Source organism: Arvicanthis niloticus, chromosome 10 (assembly GCF_011762505.2).
Source record: "Arvicanthis niloticus isolate mArvNil1 chromosome 10, mArvNil1.pat.X, whole genome shotgun sequence".
Taxonomy (NCBI): domain Eukaryota; kingdom Metazoa; phylum Chordata; class Mammalia; order Rodentia; family Muridae; genus Arvicanthis; species Arvicanthis niloticus.
Genome location: NC_047667.1, coordinates 67,190,287 through 67,202,224, shown reverse-complemented (window position 1 = coordinate 67,202,224; position 11,938 = coordinate 67,190,287). Strand labels below are relative to the sequence as shown.

General features: G+C 44.6%; 1 protein-coding gene across 2 annotated transcripts in view; it reads left to right on the top strand.

The window, feature by feature from the left end:
* The first annotated feature begins 4,086 nt into the window (after positions 1-4,086).
* The window catches only part of LOC143443823 (uncharacterized), a 29,233-nt gene continuing 21,381 nt past the window's right edge, over positions 4,087-11,938 (top strand). Inside the window, exons 1-2 of one of the 2 annotated variants that reach the window (XM_076941764.1) lie at positions 4,087-4,228; positions 4,482-4,657. In XM_076941764.1, the coding sequence (XP_076797879.1) occupies positions 4,509-4,657 (149 nt within the window). In that variant the 5' untranslated portion in view covers positions 4,087-4,228; positions 4,482-4,508. Of the gene's footprint in view, positions 4,229-4,433; positions 4,658-11,938 lie in introns of both variants that reach the window. The other variant, XM_076941763.1, reaches the window with a different exon arrangement.

The following is an 11,938-nucleotide window of genomic DNA, read 5'->3' as shown; positions in this document are numbered from 1 at the left end:
GCTAAGGTTCTCATCCTGACTGCCATCTCTCTTTCCCATACACCCAACTCTTCTTTGTTTCTCTCCTAATTGCAGGACCTTGTGCCTGTTAGTGCCTGTTAGGATAAGTAAAACATAGTTCTGAAGCAACGGCTACCAGTGTTGTCTAGTGCCAACTGAATGGGTACCACCTGGACCTTCTCAGAAGTGGAATTAGCAGTTCACAGAGCCAGATCTACAGAAAGAGAACTGGAAAAGATGTTACAGCAATGAGTTTCCACCAGCCTTGCAGTTGGCTCTGATGGTTGATAGCCTGTGAGAACCCTGCTCTGGAGCTAGCTTACCGATACAGAGTCAGTGTCAGAGTCAATGAAATGTGTCTGCTCTGAACGGAGATGTGCAAGTGTCAAACACCTCAAATGCCAAGACTCAATGAGAATGCAATATTCTGCATTAATCAAAAAATCTGTGATATACATGTGCTTAAAATAGATTGCTAAGGTTAAAATAATTCTCTTTCATTTGCTTTTACTTTGCAATGTGACTACAAAAAAGCTTAAAGTTACATGTGTTCTGTACCCAGACTCGAAAAAGGAGCTGCTTTGTGACTGGAAAGAAAGGAGAACAGAAGTGGCAAAGGGACTACGTCATCATTAGGAAGGTAGGTCAGATGGGGAGAGGTCCTACAATGATCCCTTAAAGTGTCATTATGTGCTGTGCTACAAGATCCCTACAGTAAAGATCAGTCTAGATTTCTCTCTAAGGCTCTAACAGAAGTGTAGACAGCAGGAGAGGCCACTGAGATGCTCACACACCAAGCCCATGAAGTAGGATTGTGATGTATTCTTGGGATGGGAGATGCTTTAATTTCCTTTACTAGAAAGACAGCTTTGTTACATTGCTACTACCAAATAATTTCTTACATCCTTACCCACATATATGCATACATCTCAACACAACTCACATACATACTTTCATATGCAGTCATGTATACATATACTCATACATATATTCACACTCACACATACTCATACACTCATGATACACATGTAGACAAACCACACAGTCACACGCTTTCATAGACACACACACACACACACACACACACACACACACACACACACAGTCACATGAATTCACTTACTTTACCCCTGGCCTAATGCAAAGGAATGTGAGGTTACAAAGCATCTTTCATGAAGGTCACTGAAGGGCAGAGAGGGAGGCTGTGCCTGAGCTTTCTTCAAGCCGTCTGCTTTAGAAAGAGAAACGCTGTGCTATGCAGAGCCATGTCCAGTCCTGAAGCTTATCCACCAGACTTGCTGGTGGCACACGGTGCGGGTGGTGCAGAACGCTATGTAAATCCAGTGCTGCAGAACTGAAAGTTCTAGGGTACACAGCCCCTTCTTCCTTCCTGGTTCTCTAGTGTAATATCTTCAAAATGAGGTCTGACAAATGATCCACAAAGTCCCTTCAAACCATAACTCCTATTCTGAAGGAGAATTTTGTTGTTATACGTCACAATCTGCCTGCTAAGAGTCTATTTTGCTGACAGGAAATATGTAGGAGTGACTTCAGAGGGGCAGGAGGGACTTTAAAAAAAAATCCTTATAGAGGCCCCAGAGAATCAGATCTGTGTGGCCCTAGGTAATAGCTAATATTGATTGTCAACTTTACTACATCTAGAATCTCCTAGGAGACCAACCTCTGAGCATGTCCCCATGAGGGGTTTATTGATTAGGCTAATTGAGGTGGGAAGACGCATGTTAAGTGTGGGCGGCACCGTTCCATGTGCTGCTGACCTGGCCTGAATGAATCGGAGAGAGCAAGCTAAGTGAGAGCACTGTTGATCATTCAGTGAGTCCCACCTGAGCACATGATGTGACCAGACACCTTGTTTCTGCCACCAGTCCTTTCCACCATGATGGATGGCACGCCCTTCACCTAAGACAAAATAACCGTCCTTCCTTTAAGATGCTTCTTTTCTGTTATCTGGTCACAGCAAAGAAAAAAAAAAGTAATCAATGCATTGATGGCCTTCTGTGCAACCACAGGTGCTTTTTTTTTCTCACCAATTGGAAATGAGACCATCACATCTTACAGAGGGAAAACTATGGATACATTCAGATCAAGACCAAATCAGGGAATGAGAGCTTCAAGGAAGGTCTGGCCAAATCATGAGAGATCTATTATACACGCCTTGAAAATAACTTCGTTTCCTTCTGCCCAGTCCAACAAGGACTTTGTCATCTCTTTTTCTGGTAACCAACCATCCTCTCAAAGAATCTGATAACATTAGACTCAAATAAAAAAAAAAAAAAAGGGAATTAGGATTTTACAAACTTACTCTTTGCCTCCCAACTAGTCTTTGCAATGGTGCCAAAACTAGTAAAAGGCCAGTGAGACACCTGTTTGCTCAGCAGGCAAAGGAAAAGAGGTGGTCATGTCAGGATGCTGAGAGCAAGGCTTATGCTTGAGCTGGCCTACAAATGGTACCTCCTTAAGTTTTACATCTGGAACCCTCTAGACCCTCTGAAGCTGCTTCTCCATGTATCTTGTAAAGAAAAGAGATCTTTTACAGGTGTGTCGTGACTTATGAACAAACGTCTCCAAAATAGCAGTTATGGCTTTAAGGGATCTTGAGGATCCTTTTGTCAGACCCCCTCACTTCAGAGATACTGCATGTAAGGCTCACGAAGATTACAGGTATGTCCTGTAACCACCTCAGTTCTGTGGCTTACCTCCACCCTAACCCCACCCCATCCTATTTGTACCTGTATTTTGCTTTCACAAGTAGAACCCTCTATGGAGAAGCCAGACAGAAACCACAGAGCCACAGGACAGAAATGAAGAGTCATCTGTTAGCTGTACTCCAACAACATGGTAGCTAGTATCACAGATGCCAGGGCATTCAGAAGAGCCTGCGAGATTAGAATTCTTGAGCCTGCACCTGCTAGCTGGTAGCTTCAGCCAACATCACTTTAAATACTGAGCTTCAGTTTCTAGGTTTACAAAAAGCAAACACTAGGAGTGTTGACCTCAGAGTATTGCATTGAAAGAGGGAAATAAATGGTTTCTAACAGTGTATGAAAACAACACCTCGGTACATTTTCACTGCTTGGTGGCAGTGGTTATTGGTGGCCGTGATGATATCATGATCAGCGTTGTCTTTCATTGATTATTCTGGTCACACTAAATCACTGTGTTCAATGTGCTATCCTTGCTCTCAGGTCTTTGTGTTTTAACAGGAATTAATATCTTAAATAATGGATCTGGATCTTCAGCAGTAAATTACTGGATGTTATCACTGAATCTAGACAAATTATCTTTTAGTGGGATTATGGGAGTAGCTCCAAGTCACGCCGTGAATGCCATGCCTGTCTTTAATGGCTAGCCGGTTCCCCTGCAGCTTTGCACATTAAAGAAATGTCTCTCCTTTCAGAAGCATGAGCTAAATTCAATGGGAAAGAATGTGTCAGGCATTGCAATATGGTGCTATTACCAAACCAGCATTTCCTAAATTTCTGCACCCTGGAACTGAAGTCTCAAGCTGTGTCTCCTTCTCAGCTCATTGACCAGGAAGTCTGACCCCAGAAGTATGAGGCTGGGTTGTCCCTGCTTTACAGAGCCAGTTCCTCTCTCCCACACACCTTTTGCTGCTGCTGTGCAGTACTGTGAGGAAGAAAAGCAGGGGCTGGTGGTAGTTGACCTTATCGGAGCAGGCCAGCAAGTGCGTGTGGATGAGTGCCGGTCCCCAAGCACAGCTCTAGTCAATCAGAATTGCCTCATCAAAAAGTATTCTAAGAAACTGCAAGTGTACAAAGAAGTGGGCAAAGCCAAAGGGGTCCTGATGGTGACGTGTGAACTGGCATCCAGCCTGCAGCAGGGTCACCGTCTCACCTTTCTGCCACCAGACCACTTTAACTCAGACAGAGATAAAATAGGGGTGACAAATGAGAAGTGAAGGCTGAGTCACTGCCCTTGGGTGCCAAGCTTGGCACCTGGTGAGGGTGCCCAGGGGACACAGCAGGTGGTGCCTGTAGCTCCTGGGGCTGGCAACCCTGCCACAGCTAGTACACACTGCTTGTCTCTATGCTGACAGAACTCATTTAATCAGTTCCCCAAGAAGCCCAAAAGGGTGTCTGACAGATATCATTCTGGATGTCACACTGGACAGCACTGCTCAGCCATCCCCTGAGACAGACTCTGGAAGATTCTGACATTACAGGCAAGAGCAGGCAGAAACCCAAGGGTAAGCCAGAGCTCCTGGGGGTACTTGCATCATTCCCAATGGTCGCCCTGTTCAGACTCCTCGGCTCACTTCCTTCTTTTTCCTTTGTTTCTGCCTCATTTTCATCCTGTGGTGAATAGTCCCATCCCACCCCCCATACGCACCACATTCATACTACCCAAAGCCTATGAATACATGATACCTTGCATACGTTCATGTGTCACAGGCCTGAAAGAGACTGGTAGCACAAAGAATGCATCTGATTGTGCCTTAGAGAAACAAGAGCCTCCTCCCTGTCTTCATGAAAAGAGCCTTCAATGCTGACAACTTCCTTTGTGAGAAGAACAAAGACAGCCCCTGCAGAGGGGTCTGTTGGGAGCACAGAGAACAGTCACAGAAAAGACTTGAGGAAGAAAATGATGAAGTGGACTTTCCTGCAACCTTAAGAAGGTGAGCTAAAGACCAGAAAAGAGATGCCATGTGGCCTTGATGAGGGACAGGCAGGGAAGGGAATTCAGAGGGGAAAAAAGGCTTTAGACGAGGTCACTTTGAATGGACAAAAAGCTAGAGGGATCATTCCACTCCATCCAGTAATGCCTCCGGAGGAGGATACACCCTTTCCCCCCTGGAAGCAATCATGAGTGAGACTGCACGTTGAGGATCTGCTGACAGTTCATGATGCCTCACAACATGATAGAGGCAAGATTTCAAGAAACAGAGGCTGTGTGTGATTTTCAGGGACTGGGAACACAAGAACATTTCTTTACACATCTCTCAGCACAGGGAGTGGCCGATGGGATCTTCTGGTTTTGTGCTTTACCTATGCAATCAGTGATCTCTCCTCTGCCCCTTCCACCACACTATCTGCTCACACACAGCTGTCTTCTCAGGGACATTTCTGCCTAAGTGTGATTTTTTTTTTTTTTTTTATACTCATGTGGTCTGATTCACTGAGTTCAAGTAAGAAGCAGGAGGAAACATCATAGTGTAAACTTCTATGCTGAGGACCCACAGTGTCTGCAACCCTCCTGATGAGAAGTGACCCTGCACGTTAGCACCTAGTATCATGTCTGGGATGGCCAGAGTGCTTTGCTCTGAATAAGGCTGTGTTGGGGAAACTTACATGTGAGCAATAATATAGAGATGCAAATTTAAAGAAGGGAGGAGGGGAGGAAGGGAGGAAGGGAGGAAGGGAGGGAGGGAGGGAGGGAGGAAGGGAGGAAGGGAGGAAGGGAGGAAGGGAGGAAGGGAGGAAGGGAGGAAGGGAGGAAGGGAGGAAGGGAGGAAGGGAGGAAGGGAGGAAGGGAGGAAGGGAGGAAGGGAGGAAGGGAGGAAGGGAGGAAGGGAGGAAGGGAGGAAGGGAGGAAGGGAGGGAGGAAGCTTCTGAGATGATGAAGCCATAGTCGAGGAGGCTCCATTTTCTCTGTTGAATCACCAGCATTATAGGAGGCACACGGGACATTTATTTGCCCAGGTAGATTCCTTGGCCTAGAATATCTTTCATTTTCTCAGTGATCTTTCACCATTTTTAAGGCATAAATAATCTGAGAATTTATGAGATGTGCAAGAAGAAACAGCCCAAGAATATATGTGAAACAGCTAAGAAACACAGCACAAAGAAGAGTAGGAAAACTTGTGAGAGAATAAAAGAAGACAATGGATGGCTTAGAGAAATTAATAACCCTCAGGAAATTGCCTCTGTCCTATTCCAACTGCAGACCAGGTGGTTCTAAGCTCCTGTCCCCACCCAACTTCAGAGCAGCTGGTTCTGAGCCTCTGTCCCCACCCAACAGCAGAACAGGTGGTTCTGAGCCCCTGTCCTTACACAGCAGCAGAGCAGGTGGTTCTGAGCCACTGGCCCCAAGCCAACTGCAGAACAGGTGGTTCTGAGCCTTTGTCCCCACCCAAAAGCAGAACAGGTGGTTCTGAGCCTCTGTCCCTACTCAACAGCAGAGCAAGTGGTTCTGAGCTCCTGGCCCTAACCAACTGCAGAGCAGGTGATTCTGAGCCCCTGGCCCCAGCCAACAGCAAAGCAAGTGGTTCTGAGCTTGTCCCCACCCAGTAGCAGAACAGGTGGTTCTGAGCCCCTGGCCCCAGCCATCTGCAGAGCAGGTGCTCCGATGAGATCTGAGGAAAACAAGTTTCAGTCTTGCTTTTAACCATTTAGGAAAATGAGGAAACACATTCAGATGGATAAAAACAGTGAAGTCGTGGAGAGGGAATACTACTTAGGTGAAATACTTGGTTAATTTTTCATTGGATTCTTTCATAAGAAACAAAGCCTGAAACATGTCATAGGGTCTACTCTAAGACAAGCCTGGTATATACTGGAACCCACCCTTAGAAACTCCTTGGCATAAGTAGCTGCATAAATGTAATTTACCCAAGCCTAGATCCCTGAAATAAAATGTTTGTATTCCTAACTCTCCATCAATACTAGTTACATTAGTTACTTTCCCATCAGTCTGGCAAAATACCTGACCAAGGCAACTTAAGGAATAAAAGGTTTATTTTGGTTTCAAATTATAGTCCATCGTGGCAGGAAGGTCGTGTTTGCAGGAGTTGTGGTCACAGTGTGTCTACAGTCAAGGATCAGAGAGAGATGAATGCAGGCGCTCAGTTAATTTTCTACCTTTCACTCTGCCTAGAACCTTGGCCCACACAGTAATGTAACCCTATTTAGGATGAGTCTTTCCACCTCAATTAACTTAATTTAACAAACATCTTACAGACATGTGCCCAGAGGTTTGTCTCCTAGTTAATTCTAGACCCTGTCAAATGGCCAATCAATACAAATCATCCTTGGAAGAAACAAACGTGAAATCAGAAAAGCCTACTGTTTGGACAAGTAGATATCAGTTTTATGTGTAGAGTTATTATGACATTTTGCTGCCGTTCTCTATTGTGCCATCCCATCCTTATTCTAAGAAGAAATTGTTCAGTGGGTTTCTATTTAGTAGCTGTTTATTAAGAACTGATGATAGAAAGGTACCTTTGTCAGTGTTGGGCTGTATTGTACAAGCTATACAAATTATTAGATGGAAATGACACCACTGAGTAGAAAATATGGCCAGTCTTCTAATGAAAAATAAATTAACTGAAAGTAGAAGTCTTTGGACTTGGAAACCCTAATGGAAACGGGTTTCTGTTGAAACCCATTAAAAGCCAATGGAAAGAAAGGGAATTGGGTCTAGACACACACCTTAGTAGTGGCAATAGAAAAAGCATAGGTCCAGATGAAAAGAGCTGGTGTGGAGATACAGACATGGAAGTGAAGAGTACTCCCTACTTTATTCCCAAAGGCAACTGAATTCCAGGGAGCCATGAATGTGTTGTCCATCTGGGACAGCTTTTCGTCTATCCACTTGCATGTATGGTTTTTCTGACCTGTAGAACTGGTTCATGTTTCAAAAAGGAATTCTGGCCTGAAACACCTACAAAGCAATTCAGTCTATCCTTCACCTTATAAATAAGCTTGTGGTTAACAAAAGCATGACTTCTCCAGTTTGGTTAATAAAAGCATGACTTCTTCAGTTTGCACAATGAGGACAATGATTGCTGAATATGCCTCTAGATGCAGCTGGGACTGATTGTGATGGGTACTGGCTCAGAAAAACTAACTCACCCTAGATTAAACACTAACCTGGGGGAAAAAAACCAAATCTACATTAAAATTCAGGCTCTCTGGTCCTGTTCTAAGGGCTTCTTACTCAGGATCTCTATGAGGGCCAGGAAGCTTGCACTGAATGGGCACCCTGTAGTGACTCTGGTGCAGGTGGTCTGAGGACTAATTGCCACCCTGGGTCTCTCCAATGCTAATTTGTATGGAAGCCCACTCCTCCACGATGTAATGAGGTATCTGTTCCTTTCTCTAGGTACAGGCTGAACCTCTTCAGCTGAGTTATGGCGTGTATTTGCATAAATTACCATGCGAAACTTGTTAATATTTCCTAGATATTCTTTTTCACTGCTCCATTAGACAAGACTTTGTGCTTTTGTTTAGGGCTGAATGTCAGCCAATCCAAATCCATGACTACTCTGGCCTGGAATTTGAGGTGGTAATTTATTCCCCTCATGGAGCCAGCTGCAGTGTCACCTATCTGTCCTGACAAATGCTATCTGAAATCAGTTGGATTTTATCATGCAAATTACAGGAAGTGTTATCATTATGAGCAGCGGGAGGCTCCTGATTTGCTATCATTTACTATCAAGTGAGTCCAAGCTTCTAGGCTTGGGGGATGAGTCAGAGAAAGAGAGAAAGGGCAAAGCAGGGGTGCCACACAGGGTTGAGGTTCCTAGGGCTTTGCTTCTCTAGTAAAGTGAGGGTTAAAAATAATGCTTAGATTTGCTTGATCTGAAGATTTAAAAGGGTTGGTCTTTAGGAAGAAGAGAGGCAGGTGGGAGGGAGAAGATCATGCGGAGCCTTACTTCTTGGTGAAAGGTGAAGGCAAAAGGCCGCTAGCTGTGCCTGGACAGACTGCTCAAGGTAGACTTGCAACATGGGAGAGCATAGCTGTTAACACGACATTAATGACACTCATTTCATTTTATGGTTTGGCATAGGCCAGAGGAGAATCACATAACCAAGTTAAGGAAGGAAGTAATTTGAAAGTTCTAACCCAGTCCTGATGAACCCCAATTTTATAATCTTGATCCCCTAGTCTTCCTTAGTCTCAAAGCCATTGTCTAGGCCTTTTAGAGTGAGCCCTCAGATTTGCCCAGCTTCCTACCACACATAACACATCCATTTCTGCTTTTCTTGAATCTAAACTTTACAACTAGAATTCTCAAGCTGGGAAGCCCTTCTACCTCGGTATTTCAGTCTACCCCTCATCTAAACATTATTTAGCTTCTGCTGGCCTCCTCTCTGTCCAGGCCATTCACTTTATTTTTCCTTTTGCATTCTTAGAGTCTAGAATAGTACATTTCAATAGCTTACCACTGTGAAGGGCAGCTTGGGTTAAGGAGTACTGCCCTGAGCTGGCCTAATATGTTCTCTTCCCAATGGTAATTGCAAATAAAAGAAAGTATAACAGAAACCATGATTCTCTAACCTTTGATATTAAAATTTCAGCCACAATTATAGCTGGCTCATTAGAGATATCTCCAGGATGAGTTGCTTCTTAATGGCCTCCCTCAGGCTCCAATGGCAAGGAAACTAGTTTATTTTCTATCCTCCCAATTTCTGTGCATCTTCCTAAAGCAAACTGAACAAGATAAAGTGATGTTGGGAGAAGAGGCCAAGGTAGATGAAGGCACAGAGATCATAGAAAACAAGGTAGAGAAAAAAACGAGTTGCAAGATTCCCCAAAGACAGCCAGGCAGTGGTGACACACACCTTTAGTCCCAGCACTTGGGAGGCAGAGGAAGGCAGATTTCTGAGTTCGAGGCCAGCCTGGTCAACAAAATGAGTTTCAAGACAGCCAGGGCTACACAGAGAAACCTGTCTCGAAACAAACAAACAAACAAACAAACAAACAAACAAACAAAAAAGATTGCCCAAGTAACTGAACTTGGAACATCAGCTTTATCATGGAACCTGGAGTAGGAACATGGAGAACTGGAAGCAACTGACAGACCAGAGCCAACAGTCTGGGAGCTTGATCATCCCTTTGATTTCAGGAGTGCATCCTGGCTCTCTGGCTTCTGTGTCCCATTCTACAAACTGAAGTATCACAGTGAGCTGCCTCTACCATAGTACAATTGTTAATGATCATTTGTCTTCAGGAATCACTGACCATTTGTCTATAGGAGTCACTGGCAATGGTCTCGCACAAATGCTAGGATTTCTGCAAGACACACCAGATCTCTGTGTGTGGCACCTCAAGATTTCAGGAAGGTGGCCAAGGTAAGAAGAGGACCATCAATAACCATAGCTAAGCACAGCATGGTGGGGAACCCCACAGCATGGAGACAGGCTACTTGCCTAACTCAGCCCTTCCCAGATGTGAGGAAATTACTTTCCACCTGCTTATCAGGGTGACAGAGTTCTAGGGGACAGGAACCACTCATGTTCATCTAAGGCAAAGGCATTGGCTTGTTTCAGTTGTTTCTCGTCATTAGCTATAGTAACTGGAACCAGAAGCTTTCTTTGAAAGGCCTCACTTCATTTCTTCTGAGAAATCACTACTCCAGTTAGCAAATGAAGAGGAATAGTTACTTAGGGGAGGTAAGAAGCTACAGGCCATGACAAGGATTTAGGAAAGCAGCAATGAAGATGCAGGGTGTGTGGACAGGGGGATGCTGATACCAGAGGCTGCCTTTTGACTCCTAATTCATTCCTTCCAGGCACAACAAAGAAGCCCCAGCCCTTTTCTCTAGGTCTAACTAACCTAATTTAAGACTGTCATCATGGAGAAATGGATAAATCCCTTGTCCCTTAAAAAGCAGGAAAAAAATCAAGATCTGCATCTTGCTTAGCTTTGTCAAAGACTAATCTGAGATTAGAATGTTTTTCCTGAATCCCTCTTTCAAGTGTTAAGAAATTATGTTTTTATCCCACTTACGAATTCAATGGGCCACAGCTTCTACTGGTAACCTAAAACTCTATGTATCCATGGTTCTGAAAGCAGCAAACATTGCTACCTTCCATATTAGTCAGGGTTCTCTAGAATCACAGAACTTAAAGAATGTCTCTATACATTAAGGGAATTTATTGGAATACCTTATAGTCTGCAGTCTAACTGACCGAACAATAATAGGCAACCGTGAATGAGAAGTCCAAGAATCTAGTAGTTTCTCAATAGTAGGTGGGTGTTTCTCCTGGCCTTCTATATGAGCTGGAATCCTGAAGAAGTTGGTTCCAACAGTGTGCTGGCCCAGATTAAAGATATGTACCACCACAATGGATTCGGAACTTGCTCGGTCCCAGCCTGGCCTTGAACTCAGAAATCTCTTTGTCTCTGTCTTCTGAGATTAAAGCTGTATACTACGTTGCCTGGGCCTAAGCTATTTATGGCCACTGTGCCTCAAGATCTGGATCATAGGTGTGCCCTCCATTTCCGGATTGTAGTTCATTCCAGATATAGTCAAGTTGACAACCAGGAATAGCCATCACACCTTCCTAGTTTTGTATTCTTTATATTTCTTGTGAAGTGCTGGTGTCAGAAAATTGAATCCCTGGACCTAAACCAGTAGGTTTTGTAGGCCTACAAGGCATCCAGCTGGCTTTTAGGGTACACCATGTTTAATTACAGGACAAGCACCATTCAAGTAAAGCAGGTGAAGACAGAATCTTTCACTTCCTTCCAACATCTTGGTCAGACAGCCAAGGGTTGGAGGCATGCCTCAGCTACGAGGAGCTCAAGAGCTAGGAAGGAGTGGACCCTGTGCTTTGTCTCTGTGATCCTGTCCATTCTCAGGAGGCTTCACTCCCACATGCCATCCCTTGGCTGCCATGTCTGACAGTATCTCAGACACACATCCTGAACATGGGCCGTCCCTGGAGAAATGTCAGTGCTTAATCCTGTCATCGGGAGCCATCCATGCACAGCCAAGCTACAGCCAGACCCAGTGTTCTCAGGGAAGGGCTGTCAGTCATCAGTAATCTTACAGCCAGAGAGATTCCACATCGAACCAGCATCAGCCGGCTCAGGCAGGAGCAGGAGAGGACGGGACTGTGAAAAATGCAGAGCTCACAGCCTGTGCGAAGACTCAGATGGAAATGAGTTTCAGGCTGACGTACTTCCAGGCAGTTTGCTGCTGTCATGGTTGGACAGGGTCACCCCCATG